Source organism: Saccopteryx leptura, chromosome 6 (genome assembly GCF_036850995.1).
Source record: "Saccopteryx leptura isolate mSacLep1 chromosome 6, mSacLep1_pri_phased_curated, whole genome shotgun sequence".
In the NCBI taxonomy this organism is placed as follows: domain Eukaryota; kingdom Metazoa; phylum Chordata; class Mammalia; order Chiroptera; family Emballonuridae; genus Saccopteryx; species Saccopteryx leptura.
In genome coordinates, this window is record NC_089508.1 from 27,557,008 (window position 1) to 27,582,119 (window position 25,112).

The following is a 25,112-nucleotide window of genomic DNA, read 5'->3' on the forward strand; positions in this document are numbered from 1 at the left end:
TGTATACCGAACAAGGTGAAAATTGGGACTCTTGTAAAACTTTTCTGGAATATGAATTCCCTCGAGTCAGTTCCACGGATTTTAAGGTGATCAACTTTTTTACAATGAAAAGGACAAAAATAAATTAAAGAAGACAATATCGTAAATAAAAGAAACATTTTATTAATTGCAACAATACACTATAATATAAATGCATAATAAAAACATTTGTGGTATTTTATATTATAGTTATGCTTACATGCCTATTAATTTTTATTAATAATTGTAAGAAAAAAGTACTCTTTAGATACAAATACGTTGGTCACACGCAATGGATCGACTCTGCATGGGTTGAATACAGACATTTACAGATTAGTCTTCCAATATCAAAAAGGAGGACATGTACGAGGACACTTTTTGAGGAAGGGCGGCACTTACAAAAGAAGGTCTATCCTCCCTAATGGAGGACGATTGGTCACCTTACATATTTGGATGTGAAGAGCTCTCGGGTGTCCTGACTCCCTGGGGACTAGAACACTTGAGTCTTGAGTTCCAGGCAGATGCGAACACTTGTTAGAGCTTTATGAGTTTGACTGAATTTTTAAAATTACTAATTTTTTGATATTGCTGCTTGCTGAAACATGAAGAACCCAACAAAGATAATGGTAGTGGGAATTAAAGAACTTCTCTAAAAAAGGCATTTTCAAGATTAAAGACAAGCGTTGATGACAGGCATATAAATGGGTGGGAGTAGTTTATTCAAGTGCACCAATAAACGATGGTGGTTTAAAGAAATTAAAAAGAACTATGGTTCAGTAAAGGATAATTCCTCTTTAGACAAAGCGAATTTACCCTAGTTGATCTTTACTTGGAGGTAAAGGTCCCGAGCTCAAGTAAGAAAGAGGTCAAAAATAGAGATGCAGATTTGGGAGTTATCAACATAGAGAGATGAAGCCCTCTCTGGATATGAAATAGTTCAGGAAAAGTATTTAAAACAAGAATGAAAAAAAGGACACTGAAATCAAATGACTGATTACAAACACAATTTGAATCTACTTTCTACAAATGTTGACAACAAAAGTGTAATGCAGTGTGTAAACAGGTGACCATAAACCAGCAGGACACTAAAAAACTACCTTCAATTTTAATGTTTTAAAGGGTTGATTACAATTAATAAAACAAACTTTCTTATTTAGAGGTACATTAGTAGGTCTTTCTTGAACATTCATGTTTACAACCATTTGTTAATTTGCCCATTTAGGTCTGACATTTTCTGATATTTTTAATCACCTAAAACTCTAAGTGACGTTTCCCTCTAGTTGCCCTCGAAATCCCGACAACTATTTGACAGGATGTGCCTGCCAATCTAAAATAAACATGCTTTTATCAATAAATATTTGAGTTTTTAGACTAAACTATTTGGCAAAACACAAACAGATCATCTTATGTAGTAAATGTAGTCTCTCCACCAACCTAACCAACCTCTATTTATCTTATCACTACTCTCAACCCAAAGCCTCTGCTCTCCAATTCCAAACACTGTTCCACATGCTCTGAATTCCCTCAATCCCCTGCACAAACACCCCATCATTACGTCTTTTTTCTGTCTACAGCAGTGGTTCTCAACCTGTGGGTCGCGACCCCAGCAGGGTAGCCTAAAGCCATCGGAAAATACATAATGCATATCAGGTACTTACATTCCGAATCATAACTGTAGCAAAATTACAGTTATGAAGTAGCCACCAAAATTATTTTTTGGTTTGGGGTTACCGCAACATGAGGAACTGTATTGCGGGGTCATGGCATTAGAAAGGTTGAGAACCACTGGTCTACATTGTGGCAAAGCCATCCCAATTCTATTCTTATGCCAGGTTTCAGTTCAAGAATTATGTGGAATATTTCCAGGTCAACAAATATTTACTAAGTGCCTCTCAACCCTTCCATTTTCAATAAAGTTATTAATTTAAAAAACCTGTTTTGTATGATCCATTAATAGTTGTATCAAATTTCCAGTGGTTCAGAATATCTAATAAAAATATCATATGTAATAGTTTCAGCAAAAAAGAAAAATAGATTATGTTGACTTCAAACTATGATTATAAATAATATGTTCGATGTAGAGTGCCTATATAATATTGAAGATATTGGAAATAATTGTTTATCTTTTCTTTTTGAAAGAATTGTTTTTCAATTAAGAAAATAATCACCTATGATTATATTAAAATAAAAAACTATCCATAGTCTACGATATTTTTACTGTATCTTGAAAATGTTTGTGCAAAATGGAAAGAAATCTTTATTTCCTTGATGAAGGCATTTATAGAGATTGCAAAGAGGTTTCTTCTGAAATGCAAACTATTTGCTTTCCAATGTTACCTCCTGTCATCATGGACTGGAATGCAGCTGGAAAGAAAATAAAAAACTACGTTATCTGAAAACACAAATGTCACTCTCATACATGTTTATCAATAGGTCAGACACATATAATTAATTTGAAAAATTACTTCAATAATTTTGCCATTAAGTGTAGAAGAAACTGTCATGAAAAGAAACTTCAAGTAAACACTGGCACATGTTTAGTTACATGACAAACTAACCCAATTAGCATCTTAAAAAAATTGTTTTTACCCAAACTAGAAATGTTTAATTGGTGTCTACATCAAGACTATGGTTTACAGAGTCTGAAGACTAGAGGCAAAAAGTATGAAGATAAAATATCAGCAAAACACTGCCTGACCAGGCGGTGGCGCAGTGGATAGAGCATAGGACGGGGACACGGGAGGACCCAGGTTCAAAACTGCGAGGTTGCTGGCTTGAGCGCGGGCTCATCTGGTTTGAGTAAAAGCTTGAGCCCAAAATTGCTGGCTTGAGCCCAAGGTCACTGGCTTGAGCAAGGGATCACTGGCTCAGATGGAGACCCGCAGTCAAGACACATATGAGAAGCAATCAATGACTAACTAAAGTGATGCAACTACAAGTTGATGCTTCTCATCTCTCTGCCTTCCTGTTTCTCTCTCTCTCTCTCTCAAAAAAAAATTTTAGCCCTGGCTGAGTAGCTCAGTTGGTTAGCACATTCTCCTGACATGCTAAGATTGTGTGTTCAATCCCCAGTCAGGACATACACAAGAATCAACCAATGAGTGTATAAATAAGTAGAACAACAAACTGATGTTTCTCTCTCTCTCTCCCTTTCTCTCTCTCTCTAAAATCAATTTTAAAAAATTTTAAACAAATATTTAAATAACTGTTGAAATATCAGAACTCTAATCATAATGTTTTACTAAGTGAAAAACATCTGTTATGCCAGAAAAGTAAGTGAAATTTCTATTTCTGTTTGGTAAACTTGGATATCCAATATATTTAATTTTTTTTCTGAGAAATAAAAAAAATATCAGCTTGATTAATCTTTTTCATTTAAAACAAACAAAAGAGAATGTTGGAATCTGTGTATGTTAGGTAAAAAAACTCCAAAAACCTAAATACTGAAAATGTACTTAATATAATCCTATGATATCTTAGAACCATTCAATCAGAAAAAATTACCTAGAGACAATGACTTTCACGATTATTTTCTTCATAAGCTGTTTATGAAAACAAACACTTTATGATTTGAAATGTAAAAATAATATTCAAATACCATTAAGTTGAACTTTCATGGAGTTTGATTGAGATACTTAAGGAAAACTACAGAGAAGAACTAAATGATTTTTAAAAACCCAAACACTAGAAGTAGCATGAAATGGAAAAAGGGATTATTTGTGCTGAGCACATCTATTTAATAAATTAATCTACATTCATCTTACCTCCCATGTTTTCTAATCCATTTATCATAGTTTCTTTAATCTGTAAATCAAAATAGCTATTTTAGTATTTTGTATTCTTCTATAGACTTCAATGTTTCTACTTAATAGTTTCCATGTTTTCAAAAGGCAGCAATACTATTTAGCACTTTCTGTTTAAAAATTTATATTCTTTATTTCACATAGGAAACCCAAAATCATTTCCTATCAATTGATTTTTTAAAATAAAATCCTATTTTCCCATTGTCTAATCTTCAATTGATAACAGCACAAGCTATATACCCTCTTTTCTAAAAACAAAGTACATAATCACATACATATACAACTTTGCCTATCATTTGCAGGTTTTAAGTACATCCTAGGCCAGGGTCTCTGGACCTCAGATTAGTAACCCCTGATTTTCAATCAATAACTAAGAGATACATCAGAATATCCTGGGAGGGCAGGAAAGAAGTATGGTAGTAGAGATGTAGGGGTACTAGGAAGTACTTATAAGATTTTTGAGAGAGCACAGCTTCTAACATATAGTCACATTTCATAAATACTTGTTAAATTAATATTATAATTTGGGATGGGAAACTTTTTTGGGGGGGATATTTTTCCAAAGTTAGAAGCAGGGAGGGGCCCTGGCCGGTTGGCTCAGCGGTAGAGCGTCGGCCTAGCGTTCGGAGGACCCGGGTTCGATTCCCGGCCAGGGCACACAGGAGAAGCGCCCATTTGCTTCTCCACCCCTCCGCCGCGCTTTCCTCTCTGTCTCTCTCTTCCCCTCCCGCAGCCAAGGCTCCATTGGAGCAAAGATGGCCCGGGCGCTGGGGATGGCTCTGTGGCCTCTGCCCCAGGCGCTAGAGTGGCTCTGGTCGCAACATGGCGACGCCCAGGATGGGCAGAGCATCGCCCCCTGGTGGGCAGAGCGTCGCCCCATGGTGGGCGTGCCGGGTGGATCCCGGTCGGGCGCATGCGGGAGTCTGTCTGACTGTCTCTCCCTGTTTCCAGCTTCAGAAAAATGAAAAAAAAAAAAAAAAAAAAAAAGTAGAAGCAGGGAGGTAGTCAGACAGACTCCTGCATGAGCCCAACCGGGATCCACTGGGCATGCCCACTAGGGGGTGATGCTTTGCTCATCTGAGGCATTGCTCTGTTGCGGCTGGAGCCATTCCAGCACCTGAGGCGGAGGCCCTGGAGCCATCCTCAGCAACTGAGCCAACTTTGCTCCAATGGAGCCCTGGCTATGGGAGGGGAAGAGAGAGATAGACAGGAAGGAGAGGGGGAAGGGTAGAGAAGCAGATAGGTGCTTCTCCTGTGTGCTCTGGCCAGAAATCGAACCCAGGATTTCCACATGCCGGGCCAATGCTCTACTGCTGAGCCAACTGGCCAGGGCCTGAAACTTATTGATCTTGCAATATAATCTAAGGAAAAGTGAAAGGTTAATAAAATTTTAGATAAATGGAATAATAAGAGAGGGTTTCTCAACCAGGAGGTTATATTACTTAGGAGGGTAATGTTAATTTATAAAATTCAATACACTTTTTTTTTGTAGGAATTTTTATTACAAAACTAGTACGTTTGCTATAATAAAATAATACAAACGCATATTAAATAGCAGGAAAATGCTACTGATAAAGAATAGAAGCAGGTTCTACCTTAAGCTTTCCTTCTTTAAACCACTGACTCAGCTGTAGAATACCAGATTCAAATTTGTCCTTATAATTTAAAACCATAAATCTTTCTCTGTAATGGGAAAGAAAAGGATAATGATCAGAGATCAGTGAGGGAATAAAAGAGTTCAAAATAAAATAATTCTAGAATTTTATGTTCAGCTTTCAAACAGTAGTGCTTAATCACAGTGTGACTAGATATAGTTTTAAGTGTAGTAACAGGTGTAAGTATAATAGACTTCCATTGTTTTGTCTGCCCAGCATCTACAGCCCTGTTTGGTAATAGCACTGTGGTTTTACATTGTGGCTAACATTCTTTCCCCACCCTTATGTAACCAAAGCCGGGCCAGTGTGAGCCATAAAGTATCAGCTTTGGGTCTTGATAAAACTGTAAGGAGAGCTGTTCTCTTTTTGCTTGGATTGCTAACCTGGTAAAAGAGCACAGCCAACCTAGAAGAACGCACAGCCCAGACGTGGGAAAAAACTGAGTCATGACACCACTGTGCAAACCCTTTATCCAGCCAAATCTCAGCCTGTACTCTACTGATACTGGACTTCTCAGACATATGACCCAATAAATTTCCTTTGCATTTAAGCCAATGTGATTGAGTTTCTATCACTTGTAAAAAAAAAATGTGCAAAAGAGTGATAGAATAAGTGCAATTTTATAAAAGTTTTCTGCCAAGGAGCTAGTTAACCAAAACCTAAATATGGAACCAGCTTAAAATGTATATTTTCAAGTTTTATGTAATAAAGACATTATATATGAAGAGCAATACCTTTCATATACATCTATAATCTTTAACCATCTTGAATCTGGTAATAAGGGGAAGTAGTAGAACACACCTTGTGATGTTTCTTTCTTTCTGGATTGCTTCTACAGCAGGAGGGAGTGGAGGAGGATAAGGCACATCTTTGTTGTACTGAGAAATTTGACCACACAGGATGATGTGGCTGTTCTGATTCATCTGTTCAGATAAAAATTGATGATTATACCCAAGATATATGCATTTCCTACAAATGATTTTATGGCTTTCTCAAAGAAAGCCTCCTTGACCACTGTAGTTAATCCTTTAGTGGCAATTAATTGATTTCCTTTTAAAGATTTACCCATTATAGGTATTTAAGAGTTTTAACTGGCTGGAAGTTAAGTCCACTCCAAAGGAACATAAAGATAAACAGGAACTTGGTAATCAGTAAAATAATTACATCAGTTGTCGTCATGGTCGTTGCTGCTACTTATAGTAGTAGTAGCAGCAGAGTATTTCTTTGTAACTGTATTCAAATAATTTAAACTCAACTGCACATAATTTTACATACAGTAAAGGACAATGCAGTGTTAATAGCTGATGATATTTTATAACATTGTCAATAAAAATATCTAAATACCTGCAATCTATAAAAATCCATTCCCTACCCCAAAGTCAGGGGCCATGGCTATGGGTTGGTTGATGGTAAGTTAGGAGACAGAACTTCACCATTTGAACAATACAACTGTAATTTTGTTCCAAAATAAACTGCAGGTGAATAATATAATATTGTTAGCAAAGAACTGAAACTGATGCTCATAGTGCAAATCTGCAAGCAAATGGAAGTAGATATATCAGCAAGCTCTTCTGTATCAATTAACAGTACTGATCATCACATTATTTTTCACAGTAAACCATACAATCTTATAAAGTCTTTTTCTCTATATGAATATCAGGTAAAGATATATCACATCAAATAAAATATGGTATTCAATTTTATAACAAACAAATCAGCAAACAACCTGACTTATCACTGTATTACTTATATCACCGCCAACATTGTCAAAGTAAACATCCACACCAGCGGGGCATAATTCACGGAGCTGTTCTGCTACATTCCCTTTTTTATAATTAATTGCAGCATCAAAGCCCAGTTCTGAGGTCAAAACGAGGCACTTCTCCTGTGTTCCACAAACTCCCACCACTCTGGAACAGCCCATCAAGTGGCCAATCTAGGGGAGAAAGTTTTGAAAATTAACTTTCTACCGTTACATTTAAATTTTAAAATGTGAAAGCATACAAGATATTACAACTACATGAGAGTGTTCATCACAATTTAGGTTGGATTATAGGAATTTCAGCTAAGAGAAATTTGAAATCAAAAGAACTGAGAACAGATATAATGTCCTTTTTATTCAATATTTTTGAGTGGATGGGTCTGGAGGGTATTATGCTAACCAGAATAAGTCAGATAGAAAAAAGAGAACCAAATGATTTTATTCATATGTGGGAAATAAAACAAAAAGCAACAAATGAACAAACAAAAAACTCATAGATTGACCGTATGCGTGTTGTTAGGCCCGAGAGCCTCTTCCATCCTTGTCAAGGGGAGTGCTAACCTTCTCTCCTTTCATACAACACAAAAAACTCATAGATTCAGACAACAGAGTGCTGGTTACTAGAAGGGAAGAGAGGTAAGGCAAGGACAAAGCGGGTAAAAAGGGTCAACTATATGGTGATAGAAGGAGACTAGACCACGTGGTGAACACACAGTAGAGTTTACAGATGTCATATTATAAAGTTGTACACCTGAAATTTATACAATGTTATTAATGTCACTCCAACAAATTAAATTAAAACATTTTAAAACTATTTTTTATACCTGTAACTAAAATCACTACTAAGATAAAATGTTTCATTTCAGTGGTTTCATACTATAAAGGCTAGTATTTATAAAAAAAAGATGCATTTTATAAAATTCTATCTTATTTACTGTTATTTCTAGAACAGCTAAGTGCTTTTTTTTTTTTTTTTACAGAGACAGAGAGAGAATCAGAGAGAGGGATAGATAGGGACAGACAGACAGGAACAGAGAGAGATGAGAAGCATCAATCATTAGTTTTTCGTTGCGACACCTTAGTTGTTCATTGATTGCTTTCTCATATGTGCCTTGACCACGGGCCTTCAGCAGACCGAGTAACCCTCTGCTCAAACCAGATGAGCCCGTGCTCAAGCTGGCAACCTCGGGGTCTCAAACCTGGTTCCTCCGCATCCCAGTCCAACGCTCTATCCACTATGCCACCTCCTGGTCAGGCAAGTGCTTTCTTATTTGAAGATTTTTTTTTAACAATATGAGTTTGGTTTTTTTGTTTGTTTGTTTGGTTTTTGGGTGGGTTTTTTTTTGTATTTTTCTGAAGTTGGAAACGGGGAGGCAGCTAGACAGACTCCAGCATGTACCCTACCGGGATCCACTTGGCATGCCCACCAGGGGGCGATGCGCTGCCCATCTGGGGCGTTGCTCTGTTGCAACCAGAGCCATTCTAGCACCTGAGGCAGAGGCCATAGAGCCATCCTCAGCGCCTGGGCCAACTTTGCTCCAATGGAGCCTTGGCTGTGGGAGGGGAAGAGAGAGACAGAGAAGGAGGAGAGGAGGAGGGGTGGAGAAGCAGATGGGCGCCTCTCCTGTGTGCCCTGGCCAGGAATCAAACCCGGGACTCCTGCACGCCAGGCTGACGCTCTACTACTGAGCCAACCGGCCAGGGCTTGAGTTTGTTTTTTAATTCATAAATTCTATAAAGTTACTCTGATTTTTTTTCTCATATTGTTTTGGCATTTCCCATGTCTATTTTTGGATAACAGAGAACAAGATACAAAAATCTACAAGATTTTTCATACTGTTATAAAGAAAGTCTAAGCAAGTAATAACATCATTTCTACCAGAAATGTGTAATCATGTTATAAATTTGTTTAATTTTATATTTTAAATTATATACATGTATCTCAAGATTCAATTATGACTACTTTTTTAGAATATCAAATAATTCTCAGAAATTATTACCTGCCCAGCCAAGGATCCACAAGCACCAGCAGCCCCACTAACAACCATTGTTTGATTAGATCCAGCAATTATATGACCTTTTTCCTGTATTCCAATCAAGGAAGTCAAACCAGGCATGCCAATAGCTCCAAGAAAGTATGAAAGGTGTCCATCCACGAGTTGTGGGTTGACCTAAAATGAATATACACCTTTAAAAAATAATACTAGAAATTCCTGTTTTAAGTCAATACAGCAGAGACAACCTGTTATAGACTGAATTGTATCTTCCTGTGGAGAAAGAAAGGGGTTCTGTGGAAAGTAACCTCACAGGGTGATCTGATCATAAATTCCTAACTAGGCAGGTCATGGTGGGTAGTCATGCACCAAGCATATAACTTCTTTAGTAATAGGTTTATCTTTGCCTTAAGCAAGCCTTGTCTATTGTTCTCATCCATCAGGTTAACATACCTTTGAGAAAAGCCTAACCAACCTTAAGAGAACAATAATCTTATTTATATCCTGTAATCCAACTGCTGCCTTGCTGTCTCCCTCCTTCATGTTATCTTCCTTATGTTCTCTTCTTAATTTCAAAATGTATAAAAGAAAATGTAAAACTGCTATTCTCTGGAACATCTGAGACCTTGCTTCCTAGCAACTGTCATCATTTTGGCTCTAATAAATTCTTATAAAGATTCTCTACAGCCCTGGCCAGTTAGCTCAGTGGTAGAGCATCGGCCTGGCGTGCAGGGGTCCCGGGTTCGATTCCCGGCCAGGGCACACAGGAGAATCGCCCATCTGCTTCTCCACCCCTCCCCCTCTCCTTCCTCTCTGTCTCTCTCTTCCCCTCCCGCAGCCGCAGCCGAGGCTCCATTGGAGCAAAGATGGCCCTGGCGCTGGGGATGGCTCCTTGGCCTCTGCCCCAGGCGCTAGAGTGGCTCTGGTGGCAACAGAGCGAAGCCCCGGAGGGGCAGAGCATAGCCCCTGGTGGGCGTGCCGGGTGGATCCCAGTCGGGCGCATGCGGGAGTCTGTCTGACTGTCTCTCCCCATTTCCAGCTTCAGAAAAAATAAAAAAATAAAAAAAAAAGATTCTCTACAGGTTTGGATGTTTCTTACATTGACACTCTTAATGTTCACATGTTGAAAAGACCTAACCCTTAATGTAACTATATTATGTAGAGTAGGAACTTTAAGGATGTAATTAAGGTTAAATGACATCACAAAGGTGGGGCCCTAATCCTATAGGGCTGTGTTTTTATAAAAAGAAGAAGAGACACCAGAGATTTCTTTCTCTGTCCATGTAAAAGATTTAGGAAAGGCTAAATGCCATGTGAGGACACAGCAAGATGGCAGCCATCTGTGAACCAGAAAGAGAGGCTTCACCAGAAACCAAATTTTCCAGCACCGTGATCTCAGACTTCTAGCCTCCAGAACTGTGAGGAAATAAATAGAGAGGAATGACTTAACAGGAAAACACTAAGCAAAGTCGGAAGGTTTTAAAATCTCTGAGCAGTTCTAAAGTAAACATTTGTTTACCCAAAAATTAGCTCAAACTTTAACAGTTCTCATTATTGATGCTTAAAATGTATCCTAAAAATGTAAGGAAGGTGTAATACAATTTACTCTAGTTTAATTACAGAATAAGTTGAAGTTTCTCTTAACTTTTTAGTATTTTATATGTTTATCAGGCCCTATGAATAATTAATTGTGCTTCTCTGATATTTTCTGTGTCTTTTTTTTATCTGAAAAATTGGGGAGATCTGAAAAATGAAATGATATACAAAGGCTTTGTACTATAAAGGTTTTATAAAAACTTTTTAAGGAATTGAAAATTTTCAGTAGTGAAGATTAACTACCTCAGTTTGATATGTAGTTAAACTGCCACAAAAAAAAAATAAAATAGCAGTCTGTATTAAGCAGGTTTTTTGTTTTGTTTTTAAGTGAGGGGGGGGAGATAGAGAGACAGACTCCCGCATGCGCCCCGATTAGGATCCACCTGGCAACCCCCATCTAGGGCTGATGCTCAAATCTACCGAGCTGTCCTCAATGCCTGAGGCCGATGCTTGAACCAACCAAGTCACTGGTTACAAGCAAGCAGGGAAGAGAGAGAGAAGGGGAGGAGGAGGGGAAGAGAAGCAGACGGTCACTTCTCATGTGTGCCCTGACCAGGAATACAACATGCGACTTCTGTACACAGGGTCAACGCTCTATCCCCTGATCCAACAGGGCGTATTAAGCAATTTTAAATGGTTATCAGATGAATCTAAATGGTTCTAGATAAACGTAATGGAGATATTAAATCTACAATACACAGAAAGCTCTACAGTATGCAGAAATATTTCCTGTACGTGATAGTTATTTATTATTAAAGCCAGTATAAAAACTGTGACTTAAGTCTGTGTTCAGCAAATATCATCTCTCGATCCCTTCTGAACCCACCTTCCTCACTTCTCATACTTATTCCCAAAGCACTTTTAAGCTCTCACCAGCTGCTCAATTTCACAATCGCACAATGATAGGTAAAACTAGAAACTGCTGAATATTTCTTTTTCACTTCCTCCTAAGAAATTTCTAGTTAAATATATTTTACTAGTACCATTAAGTTGAGAAATGATTGCATGTATCATGTCAATTGTATATTAACAGCCACTTCTAACTGATTATAAGAATGTGTAATAATTAAAAAGTACTAAAATTTTATAAATCTTTTTAAAAAACCTTAGTCACATTTGTCATAGCATTTAATATTCACATTCACTTGTAAGATAGCTATTGTGTTCATTTAGCACATGAGGAAATAGAAGTTCAGAGACATACAGTTACTTACTTGATGACATATATTAGGTTGAATTACAGGGTGGGGCAAAATAAGTTTACGGTTGTGAGTATGTGAAACACAGTTTATTCTTGTATAATTATTTGTTAATTGTTGTATTATTTTCCATACTCACAACCGTAAACCTATTTTTGCTCCACCCTGTACATAAAGCTACCAGTTTTTGTAGGTCAAAACAGATAAATATGTATCGGTAATTTCACATGATTCAACCCAACAGAAACAAAACTCAGGATTTCTGATACAAGATGGAATCACAAGCACAAACTGAAGGAATTCCTTGTGTTGATTTCTCAGGAAACTTTAAAGCATACAACTATAAAGGGTCTCTGGTTCTTAGTATAAAATATTCGTGTGTGTGTGTGTGTGTGTGTGTGTGTGTATTTTTCCAAAATTAGTATAAAATATTCGTGTGTGTGTGTGTGTGTGTGTGTGTGTGTGTGTGTGTGTATTTTTCCAAAATTAGAAGCAGGGAGGCAGTCAGACAGACTCCCACATGCACCCGACCTGGATCCACCCAGCATGCCCACCAGGGGGTGATCTGTCCATCTGGGGCACTGCTCCTTTGTGGCCAGAGCCACTCTAGTGCCTGAGGCAGAGGCCACAGAGCCATCCTCAGCACCTGGGCCAACTTTCCTCCAATGGAGCCCTGGCTGCAGGAGGGGAAGAAAGAGAAAGAGAAAGGAGAGGGGGGAGGGTGGAAAAGCAGATGGGCGCTTCTCCTGTGTGCCCTGACCAGGAATTGAACCCAGGACTTCCACACGCTGGGCCAATGCTCTACTGCTGAGCCAACTGGCCAGGTCCTAAAATATATATATATATATATTTTTTGTGTGTGTGTGTGGCAGAGACAGAGAGAGGGAAAGATAGGGACAGACATACAGGAAGGGAGAGAGATGAGAAACATCAATTCTTCATTGTGGCTCCTTAGTTGTTCATTGATTGATTTCTCATATGTGCCTTGACCATGGGCCTTCAGCAGACCGAGTGACCCCTTGCTCGAGCCAGCGACCCTGGGTTCAAGCTGGTGAGCTTTGCTCAAACCAGATGAGCTCGTGCTCAAGCTGGCAGGTGACCTCGGGTCTCGAACCTGGGTCCTCTGTATCCCAGTTCGCAGCTTTATCCACTGCGCCACCGCCTGGTCAGGCCTAAAATATTTTTTGATGCTGGCCCTGACCAAGTAACTCATATCACCCTGATATGTCAAGGTTGCACGTGTGATCCCCCGGTTAAGGCACAACTAGAACCAACCAATGTATGCATAAGTAAGTGGAACAGCAAATCAGTGATTCTTTCTCTCTTCCTCTCTCTCTAAAAGCAATTAAAAAAAAAAACCCAAAAATAGTTTTGATGTTTATAACTCAGGTTTTAGTTTATATAGGTAAAATTTGAGAAATAAATAAAATATGGAAAACAACACCCACCATTCACTGGTAATCTAGGGACTCTCATATATAGTTATAGCCATAGTAGAAATGGAACAAAGGCTTTCCACGTTTTTGTAGTTACCTAAAAGAAAATGTATGCTTTTATCTTATTTTTTCCCTGATAACAAACAGAACTGAAGCCAAAAGCACAAAATAAGAATTACAAGACAGAGGTCCTGGTCGGTTAGCTCAGTTAGCTGAAGTAGCATCCTGAAATGACAAGGTTGTGGGTTCGATCCTCAGTCAGGGCACATACGGGAAGCAACCAATAAATATACAACTAAGTGAAAAACAAATGACTGATCTTTCTCCTTCTTTCACCTCCTTCCTCTGTCTCTCTAAAAAAAAGCAATCAATAAAAATAAAAATTACAGGGGATGAAAATAGCTACTTTTTAAATATTATACATCACCTTTTCTAGTCTATTTCCATCCAAAACAACCTTGGTTTGCCAGGGCCAGTAGAAAGAAGTCACAAAATCGCCTTTAGTGAAATTTGTGTGCTTGCTTTCTTCTATAATCCCAACACCTCCACCATCAACCACCTGAGACAGCTGCCAAGGTGTTATATAATCAGTCCCAGTGTCTTCATTCATTCTACAACGCTAAAAAGGAAAACATTGATCAGGGTGATTCTGTCTAATAATATTGAACCAGTTTACTAATTTACTCAGCAACTAAAAGAAAAGTATATAATAAGTAATGTTAAGGAAAGAATTAGTTATAATTTATCTTAACTTCTATCTTCCTTTCAGTTTGTTTTTATTCTGAAAAGATTGTATCCCCTGTCTAACAAGTAAAAAAGTGCAATTAAAAAGGAATTAAAGTATGTTCTAAAATTAGACTATGGTAATAGTTCTAGAACTTTGTAAATAGACTAAAAACCATGAATTGTACATTTAAATGTGTGAATTATATTTCAATAAAGTTGTGAAATTTTTAAACAATCACGTAAAGAAATTTAGGTAATATTACGTACATTATGCTACCCAAAATAATACAAACTACTGTGACAATGGTTTCAATGAATTGTGGCAAATTAGGTACACTTACATGTTGCTGATAATATTATAAAACTGTTTACTTTTTGTAGAAAACAAATTAGTAACATATAGATCATAATGGTGTTCATTTCTTTTGGCCTCACAATTCCACTTCCCCAATGGAAATAGCACAAAAAGAAATGAAACTATTTTTATGCAGTTGTTTATCACCATCCCTTCTGAACTCCTCTTCCTCATTTCCAATACCTATTCCCAAAGCACTTTTAAGCTCTCCCTAGCTGCTCAGTTTTCCACAATAGCACAATGCTAGGGAAACTTCAGACCAAGCACTACATCACACCCCTAACCTCAAGTGGATGTTCTCTTTATTCTACAAACACAATGCCACAATGGCACCACACCTCCCCCATGGGACTTAGTGCTAAAGACTTCCTAGGAAGTAATCAAGGCTCTATTCCTCTCTGTGGCTCACTCTTGCCTCTCTCATGAAACCAAGATGGGGAGGCCTACAGTGTGGTCCAGGAGATGGAAAAGATGGAAGACTGCTTGATTAAAGGTAGTCTAGTTTAGTTCACCAGGAGACAAGACCAAATAGGAAACTGAAACAGAAGCTTCTATGGAAATATGCGACTCTCCTGCTTGTGTGCTCCTCCCATGTATTCTTGGAAAGCAAGAGCAGAAGCCACTGAATACTGGCCAAACCAAGGACCTGACTCAAACAAGAATAAGAGAAAAAGTAGAACAAGTAATCCTCTAAAGGTAAGGATATGTTGTCAGCATAATAGAATGCTATATAACCACCAATATAATATTTCCACTGGTTTTTCATATGAAGATACTTATATAGTAATTTAAATATGAAATAAAATAGTATATATATTAAATATAATCATATAAAATACTGTATATACATGTGATTAAAATTAGTTGTGAATTTGGAATGATATAAAATTTCAATGATTAAATTTTATTAGATTCCTTTTTTTTCTGTTAAAGTTGTTTACTTCTTTTTTCTGCTTTTAGGTGAGAGGAGGGGAGATAGTGAGGCAGACTCCCATATGTACCCCAATCGACCCAGCAACCCCCATCTGGGGCCAATGCTCCAATCACTCAAGCTATTTTTAGTGCCTGAGGCTGACATACTTGGACCAACTGAGCTATCCTCAGCACGGGGCCATGCTTGAATCAATTGAGCCACTGGCTGCAGGTGGGTCTTTCTTTCTTTTTCTTTTACAGAGTCAGAGAGAGAGTCAGAGAGAGGGACAGACAGAGACAGACAGACAGGAATGGAGAGAGATGAGAAGCATCAATCATCAGTTTTTCGTTGAAACACCTTAGTTGTTCATTGATTGCTTTCTCATATGTGCCTTGACCGTGGGCCTTCAGCAGACCGAGTAACCCCTCACTCAAGCCAGTGACCTTGGGTCCAAGTTGGTGAGCTTTGCTCAAACCAGATGAGCCCACGCTCAAACTGGTGACCTCGGGGTCTCGAACCTGGGTCTTCAGCACCCCAGTCCAACGTTCTATCCACTGCGCCACCACCTGGTCAGGCTGTTGTTGTTGTTGTTTTTTAAAAGAATAATGTCTAGTGAAGGCAAGTGATTACTTACAATTCCCAAGTGGAGTGGCACACCCTACCATGTAGGGCCACATGGGAAAGAAGTGATTCCTTCCTCCCTCCCTCCCTCCCTTCCCTCCCTCCCTCCCTTCCCTCCCTTCCCTCCCTTCCCTTCCTTCCTTCCTTCCTTCCTTCCTTCCTTCCTTCCTTCCTTCCTTCCTTCCCTTCCTTCCTTCCTTCCTTCCTTCCTTCCTTCCTTCCTTCCTCCCTCCCCTTCCTCCCCTTCCTCTCCTTCCTTCCTTCCTTCCTTCCTTCCTTCCTTCCTCCCTCCCTCCCCTTCCTCCCCTTCCTCTCCTTCCTTCCTTCCTTCCTTCCTTCCTCCCTCCCTCCCTCCCTCCCCTTCCTCTCCTTCCTCTCCTTCCTTTCTCCCTTCCTTCCAACTAATACTTAATAAATACCATATGAGTTCCTGAAGATACTCTGATAAATAAGACCTCATAAACTAGATCAATCTGAGAGAATTTCCAATTCTAATTTACTATCTTCAAGCTTATTCAGGGAACTGATCTAGAGATTTAGAAGAAACTGACCAACCACATGCACTACTATTATGAAAACCTTCTTTCTATAACATTCCTTAATAACAGTAGTGAATATAAAGAAAGGCAATCTGTAATTCACAGGTATCAAAGTATAACCGCTCAAATATTTATTAATCATGAGGACTGCACAATAAAATTCAGATGCAACATAAAAAATATAAAATAAAATTAATTTTCACCAAGTCACAAAATCCCAATTCTTACCATGTAAGGGTCCACAGAAAGATAAAGAGTTCTGACTAGTACTTGTCCTTCATTGGTATTACCTGGTGAACTTATTTCTTCCATTCGAAAATTTTCTGCCACTGGATTACCATTTTTTCCTAAGATATTAGGTAAAAATATAAAATCAAAACTCATTTTCCTATGTAATTATTTATTATTCTTTAAAAGGTCACTCTAGGATTCAAACCACTCTCATAACTTAGGCATGAATACATCTATATTATTTTGTAATCTTTCTGTAATGACATAATTCTTAAAATAGTTTTAATTGCTCTTCATTTTCTCCAAGAAGATCCTTCAGAATATTGCTCGTCAACTTCAAAATTTTCTTTTATAAGATGACTATGGGTAAGTCACCTTATCTGTTTTAAAATTTAGGAGGATTTCAAAAAGTGAAAAATCACAGCCAACTTTTTTTTTAATAATATGAATATTAAAATTTACAAGGTCGCAGAAAAACATTAATCAAAGAAAACAGTGAAGCAAACTTTCCTTTCTCATTTTAAGAAGAAAACAGACACTTAAATGACTACAATTTTTTTAAGAAAGTAAAATCTTAAAAATTAGAAAATTTGAAATACGAAAAAAAAAAATCTGTAGGCAGAAAATGTCATCATTAAAAGTGTTCTTTTGGCCCTGGCCAGTTGGCTTAGTGACAGAGCGTCGGCCTGGCGTGCAGAAGTCCTGGGTTCGATTCCCGGCCAGGGCACACAGGAGAAGCGCCCATCTGCTTCTCCACCCCTCCCCCTCTCCTTCCTCTCTGTCTCTCTCTTCCCCTCCCGCAACCAAGGCTCCATTGGAGCAAAGATGGCCCGGGCGCTGGGGATGGCTCCTTGGCCTCTGCCCCAGGCGCTAAAGTGGCTCTGGTCTCAACGGAGCGACACCTCGGAGGGGCAGAGAATCACCCCCTGGTGGGCAGAGCGTCGCCCCCTGGTGGGCATGCCAGGTGGATCCCGGTCGGGCACATGCGGGAGTCTGTCTGACTGTCTCTCCCCGTTTCTAGCTTCAGAAAAATACAAAAAAAAAAAAAAAAAAAAAGGGTTCTTTTATTCAGTTCTGTTGAACATAAGCAAATTTCCTATTTGTTGAATCATCCCACTTCTAAAGTGGGAATAGAATGCAAAGATTTTAATCTAACTGCTCACTTTACTAAAACTGAGGTAAAAAAAGGTTAAGTGACTTCCAGCCACATGCTAGACAGGCAGCATGTGCCCAAACCTCTCAGGTTACTTCCATACCGGTTTCTATAACTCAGGTTAGAGGTCAGCACAGATATAGGTCAGTGCTCTTCACATAAAACAGAAAAGTAAATTTTAAGAATCAATGACATGGGCCCTGGCCGGTTGGCTCAGTGGCAAAGCATCGGCCTGGCGTGCAGGAGCCCCGGGTTCGATTCCCAGTCAGGGCACACAGGAGAAGCACCCATCTGCTTCTCCACCCCTCCCCCTCTCCTTCCTCTCTGTCTCTCTCTTCCCCTCCCACAGCCAAGGCTCCATTGGAGCAAAGTTGGCCTGGGAGCTGAGGATGGCTCCATGGCCTCTGCCTCAGGCGCTAGAATGACCCTAGTTGCAATAGAGCAAGGCCCCAGATGGGCAGAGCATCGCCCCCTGGTGGGCATGCTGGGTGGATCCCGGTCGGGTGCATGCGGGAGTCTGTCTGACTGCCTCCCCATTTCCAACTTCAGAAAAAAAAAAAAAAAAAGGAATCAATGACATGGCCCTGGCTGGTTGGCTCAGTGGTAGAGCGTGGGCCTGGCATGCAAACATCCTGAGTTCAATTCCTGGTCAGAGAACACAGGAGAAGCAACCATCTGCTTCTACATCCCTCCCCTCTTTACTCTCCTTCTCTCTCTCTCCCTCTCTCTCTTTCCCTCCCACAGCAATGGCTCTATTGGAGCACATCAGCCCTCCGCACTGAGGATGGCTCCATGAAGCCTCTGCCTCAGGTGCTAAAAATAGCTTAGTTGCAAACATGGCTCCAGATGGGCAGAGCATCGGCCCCAGCCAGGGCTTGCAGGATGGATCCTGTCCAGGCACCTGTAGGGGTCTGTCTCTCTATCTCCCTTCCTCTCACTTGGAAAAAATAAATAAAATAAAATAAATAAAATAAAAGAATCAATGATACATACTATAAAAAAGCCACATATTTGTAATATAACCTTTTATTTATTTTTTTATTTTTTTTTTCCTGAAGCTGGAAACGGGGAGAGACAGTCAGACAGACTCCCGCATGTGCCTGACCGGGATCCACCCGGCATGCCCACCAGGGGCGACGCTATGCCCACCAGGGGGCAATGCTCTGCCCCTCCGGGGCATCGCTCTGCCACGACCAGAGCCACTCTAGGGCCTGGGGCAGAGGCCAAGGAGCCATCCCCAGCGCCCAGGCCATCTTTGCTCCAATGGAGCCTTGGCTGCGGGAGGGGAAGAGAGAGACAGAGAGGAAGGAGGGGGGGGTGTGGAGAAGCAAATGGGCGCTTCTCCTATGTGCCCTGGCTGGGAATCGAACCCGGGTCCCCCGCACGCCAGGCTGACGCTCTACTGCTGAGCCAACCGGCCAGGGCCTTGTAATATAACCTTTTAAATAGTATTATAATTCTAAAATACCTTATTTTTTCAACAAATGGCCTTGATAAGTTATCACTTGCAAAACTAAATATTATCTTGTTTAAAGAATTTCTTCTAATATCTCTGCTAGTGTTACTATCTTTCTACCTCAATTTACTACACTGACATCATATGGATACTTTTGTTCCTCCATTTGCATTAATAATTATCAAAGCCCACAGTTGTTCATTCATCACAGATACGTACCAGGTCGGGAATTTAATACCACTCTTTGCACAGTCATCACCTTGTTTGCACAGGGGCACAGGGATCTCACAAGATTTCTGTGTAAAGTAATTCCTATTGATAGAAAAAAATTTAAATCACAAGAAAGTTTGGAAATATTAAAAATCAAAAAGAAGCACATCTGTGTTTCTGAACAAGAAGAAAAATCATAGTCAGGACCCAAAAAAAAGATAGTCTTTTTTGTCAGAGTTTGTCTCCTAATGCAAAGATATGAAGACAGACTAAGTCTAATTAGAATTTCTGCTTAATACAAACAATTTTGTTGAAGACTGTGTGGGCTAGAATGTTTTGGCTTCATAATTAAAGCACATTCATCTTCATACTATCATGATTAAGCCTCCTACTGTGGCTTGATTAAAAGAAAACAGCATGATATATTCCTCCAGAGCTGGCCAGCTAATCTAGTAGCACAATATAAACACCAACTGCTTAATTGAGATGTAAGCAATTTTCAAAAATTCTAATCATTTATCAAAATGGAAAGTTCTTAATAGTTTTGCTGATTATAAAAGTAGTGCATCAAAAGCATTTTTAAATTCTCACCTTATAAGAAATTCTGTACCATAGAATGGCTAAATAAGTAAAGGACCAGTTTATTCTGGGTTTACAATTTGAGCTGGGTTTACAATGAAAGAAGTATATAAAATGAGTCCCTGGCCAGTTGGCTCAGCAGTAGAGTGTCAGTAGAGCCCAGGGTGTAGAAGTCCTGGGTTTGATTCCTGGTCATGGCACACAGGAGAAGCAACAATTTACTTCTCTATCCCTCCCTTCCCTCTTCTCTCTTTTTCTCTCTCCTCTCCTCCTGCAGCCATGGTTCGAGCAAGTTGGCCCTGGGCACTGAGGATGGATTTGTGTGGCCTCGCCTCAGGCATTAAAATAGCTTGGCTGCTGAGCAACAGAGCAACAGCCCCAGATGGGCAGAGTATTTCTTGGTAGGGGCCTTGCTGGGTGGATTCTAGTCAGGGCACATGTGGGAGTCTGTCTCTGTGCCTCCCTGCCTCTCATTTAATTAAAAAAAGAAAGAAAAGAAAAGAAACAACGAAGCAAAATGAAGTTCTAGTCAGTGTTGGCACTATCTGACCTTGGGTAACTAGCTGTTTGCTTTATCCACCAGGAAATAGGAAAACAAGCCCTTAGTGAATGCTACAATGTTATACTGTTGTGAGTACTATGAAATATATGGTCATTTAATATTTAATAATATTTAGTATATATTCATTTTACCTAATAATATTATTTTCCCCATTTAAAGATGAGAAAACTGAGCATGAAAGAGTTTAAGCACTTCCTAAGAGCTGAAATTCAAACGGAAGCTGTTTGATATTCCTGAACCAATCTCTTAACTACTACATAAACATTTCCATCCTATGTGTTTTATTTGATTTTTAAGATACTAAGAAAATACTATCCTTTTTAAAATTAATATATTTATTTCTGTATTCTCTCACTAGATATTTTGTTATATAGCCTTTATTATATTATTATACTATTAAAAACATTGAGCCTGACCAGGCGGTGGCGCAGTGGATAGAGCATTGGACTGGGATGCCGAGGACCCAGGTTCAAGACCCCAAGGTCACCAACTTGAGCGCGGGCTCATCTGGCTTGAGCAAAAAGCTCACTAGCTTGGACCCAAGGTCGCTGGGTTGAGTAAGGGGTTACTCAGTCTGCTGAAGGCCTGCAGTCAAGGCACAGATGAGAAAATAATCAATGAACAACTAAGGTGTCGCAACAAAAAACTGATGATTGATGCTTCTCATCTCTCTCTGTTCCTGTCTGTCTGTCCCTATCTATCCCTCTCTCTGACTCTCTTTCTGCTCCTGTAAAAAAAAAAAAAAAATGAGAACCCGAAGAAAAACAATTATATCATTTACTTTTTTACAACATTGCAATATACTTAGCTGCTAGTATCTTTTTGTGTGTGTGTGGCAGAGACAGAGAGAGTCAGAGAAAGGGACAGACAGACAGGGAGAGAGATGAGAAACATCAATTCTTTGTTGCGGTTCCTTAGGTGTCCATTGATTGATTTCTTATATGTGCCTTGACTGGGGGGCTACAGCAGACCGAGTGACCCCTTGCTCAAGCCAGCGACCTTGGGCTCAAGCTGGTGAGCCTTGCTCAAACCAGATGAGCCTGTGCTCAGGCTGGCAACCTCGGGGTCTCGAACCTGGGTCCTCCACATCCAAGTCCGACGCTCTATCCACTGCGCCACTGCCTGGTCAGGGCATAGTATCATTTTTAAATGTCAAGATTTTATACAGCAGCACACTTATATACTTGACACCCATCTGTAGATCCAATACATTTGATACTTAATAATCCCTTGCCTTGTATCACTGGGTAATTTCATTTATACATGACTCCACTCCTCTTCTAGTTTCTAAATTTGCAGGATCCTTGAATTTCTTCATATTCTTCTGTATCCTATAGTACCCGAGCATCCTACACAGATCCAAGATTCCATTACCTATTCCTTATAACAAAGTTATTATAGGTAAGTATGTTACTATCCCCATTTTATAGAGGAAATTGAGGTGCCGTTTATGTCCAAGATCTCAGAGCAGGCAAAGCAGAGGAGTTGAAATTGATATGCAAATCTCATCCCAGATCTCACTTGTCCTTACTCTGTCTACTATGCCCCTACAGTCTTCCACACACAGGGTTCTTACATCTACAGCCATACTCTCCTGTAGGTAACCCCGACTAAAGGAGGAGAATTCTGCCCCAATTAAGACTTAAACTCTGATGTGACATTCTGCAGAACAGAATGAAAAACATGGATATGCATCCCATTTGCTTGTTTCCATATTTTTTGTAATGTATATATTTATAACCTCACTAGTTGTTAAAGTAATGGTTAGTTTCCCTCAATATTCATTCTCTCCTATGAACACAATGTTGCCTAGCTAAAAAATTGCATTTTCCAGCTTCAACCTAAAATAAATCCCAGACCTCATCCTATTTCACCAAAAAAAAAAAAAATCCCTCAATTATGCATCTCTATTAACAGATTATTTTAAACATAAACACTATGCTATTAACCTAACAGATTTAATAGTCCAGGTAATCCCTTAACATTACCTAATACCTAGTGCATATTCAAATTCTCTGTCTCAAAGATGTCTTTTTACAGTTGATTCATAAGACCTAAATTTCAAAGTTCACATACTACATTTTGAGTCTCCCCTCCACTTTTATTTCATGACAATGATTGTTGAAGAATTGTTTTGAACTGGTGACCTCAGCGTTCCAGGTACTGCCACCATAGGTCAGGCATGGCTAAATTTTCAATCAAAGGAATCTTTCCAAATGAATTTTCATATTTTCCCTCTAATTACTTTCAAAGTCTGCTTTATTTCTTTAAAATATGCACACTGTAGATTTGTTCAAATACCGCTTATTAGCATGACAAGTACACTGTTAAAACCCTGGTCAGGTAGCTCAGTTGGTTAGAACATCGTCCTGATATGCCAAGGTTGCAGATTCTATCACAGGTCAGGACACATACAATAATCAACTAATGAATGCATAAATGGGTAGAACAACAAATCAATGTTTTTCTCTCTCTCTCAAATCAATATAAAAAAAAAGCACACCATTAAAGTTTCCCCCCTCTGTATTAAATTAGGTAGTTTTCAAGTGTCAAATATTGATACAATTAACTAGTGAAGGATAATTCTACAATATCCCTCAGTAGCACGTGAATAACAAATTTAGAATATAAAAAACTCAATTTAATTACAAAATTAAAATTAAAAATATGGCACACCAAGTTCTAGGAAGGGTGGTGGTGGTGGTGTTAAATTTATCCCAAGTGTGTGTGGGGGGGGTAGATTTTATTAATTGACACTGAGCAAGCCATATTTGCCTGGTATGATATTAACCCTAATTGGTGCTAAGTAATATAAATATTTTTAAATAACACCAGATCAATGATCAACTGAAAAATTCACTCTGGTGCTGGTCATAAAGAGTAGCTTAGTTGAGTGCCTACCCTGCAGCCTAGTATATAAGAGAAAGGACACTGAACTAGGAAGAGCCAAGTACAAGTCCTGGTTGCAATCAGGTAGGATCTTGTTCTCTCAACCTCTTTCCTGAATGTTCCTAAGTGACAGGAACTGGGCTAACAGCTTTATAGTCATTATTGTGTTTAACCTCTCCACCCACTAAGGCTCGTGCTGTCAGCGTCACACTTTACAGAAAAGGAAAGGGAGGCACACAGAGGTTGAATAACTTGCCCATGATCGCACATGTGGTAATGACCGCCACTGGAACCCATACTCAAACACAACACATTCCCTTTACATGCCAAGAGCTTCCTAAACCCCTCCCCCCCCCTTTTTTTTTTTGCCGAAGTGGGTGGAGAGGAAGGGAGATGAGTAGCATCTACTCGTACTTGCGTCACTTTTTAGTTTTTTACTGACTGCTTTTCATACGTGCCTTGATGGAGGGCGGGCTCAGGCCAGCGACCTTTGGGCTCAAACCGGTGACCATGGGATAGTGTTGATGTCCCTAGCTAAAACTGATGAGCCTGCGCTCCAGCTGGTGACCTCGGGGTTTTGAACCTGGGACCTCAGCGTCCCCGGTGGAGGCTCTATCCACTGTGGCACCACTTGTCAGGTCCTAACACCTTTTGATAAAACATTTCTCTATTCTGATCTCGTTCAATTATTCTGCCACAAACGACTCATAAAACGTGGAGTTCTCTGGGATTTCCTCCACTCTTTCTGGGCAGCCGCTCTCCTCAAAGTCTCCTTTGAGTCTCCTGGTTTTCCCTTTCCTCTGCCCAAGCCTAATACATGGGGACTCCTGCGAGACTCTTCCCTTTCTCAGAGACCTCACCTTCCTCTATGGCTCCCACTACCAACCATTCATGAAAGTGACTCCGAATGTGCTCCTACCACCCAGAATTTCAAGCTGACTTCCCAGATTGTACACGCCAAAAGGACAGGGATTTGATTCCGTCGTTCAAGGATTTATGTCCACCCCCTTATGCCTGTCACACGGAAGGTGCTCAAAAAATGTTAAATGAACGTCCCAGAGACACCTTAAACACGAATACGTCCAATCCAGAAGTTGCTTAGTCCCAACAACTAAAAAAAAACAAAACACCAAAACCTGCTTCTGCTTCTCCAGCATTCGCTATTCTAATGTCCTAGGTATAAGGCCAGTAGCCCCAGGAGGAAGCCTGGAGGTCACACTGGCTCCTAGAGAGCTCCCCTTACCAGGATGGCCCGACCCAAGTGCGAGTTCCCCAGCCTCAGCGACCTTCGTTTGTCACACCGCCACCGAGCCCCGGAAGAAATATCGCGTGGTTTGCTGGGCGGCGAGGTGCTCGCTGCGCGATTTAGGCCCGCCGACGCAGTACGCAGGCGCACGACTACTGCCCCTGGCCCC

At 39.8% G+C, this 25,112-nt stretch overlaps 2 protein-coding genes and 1 non-coding gene across 7 annotated transcripts in view; 1 reads left to right on the forward strand and 2 right to left on the reverse strand.

The window, feature by feature from the left end:
* Positions 1-25,112, forward strand: part of FAM161B (FAM161 centrosomal protein B) — a 224,201-nt gene that overhangs the window by 68,831 nt on the left and 130,258 nt on the right. The gene's annotated exons all lie outside the window — the stretch shown is intronic.
* On the reverse strand, positions 143-25,099 carry PTGR2 (prostaglandin reductase 2). Of its 5 annotated transcripts, XM_066344224.1 has the most exons (10): positions 24,941-25,096; positions 19,677-19,769; positions 16,846-16,964; positions 13,891-14,082; positions 9,239-9,409; positions 7,203-7,412; positions 6,278-6,399; positions 5,417-5,504; positions 3,783-3,822; positions 143-2,382 (listed from the first exon to the last, which is right to left on the reverse strand). In XM_066344224.1, the coding sequence occupies exons 2-10, from the start codon at positions 19,711-19,713 to the stop codon at positions 2,297-2,299; spliced, it is 1,065 nt and encodes a 354-aa protein (XP_066200321.1). In that variant the 5' UTR covers positions 19,714-19,769; positions 24,941-25,096; the 3' UTR covers positions 143-2,296. The 5 variants fall into 5 exon arrangements, with proteins under 5 accessions (XP_066200321.1, XP_066200324.1, XP_066200323.1 ...); XM_066344227.1 differs by lacking the exon at positions 13,891-14,082 and having other exon boundaries at positions 24,941-25,099; XM_066344226.1 differs by lacking the exon at positions 9,239-9,409 and having other exon boundaries at positions 24,941-25,099.
* On the reverse strand, positions 7,697-7,821 carry LOC136377981 (U6atac minor spliceosomal RNA). Its single transcript, XR_010746574.1, has one exon. It is a non-coding gene; the product is annotated as a U6atac minor spliceosomal RNA (small nuclear RNA).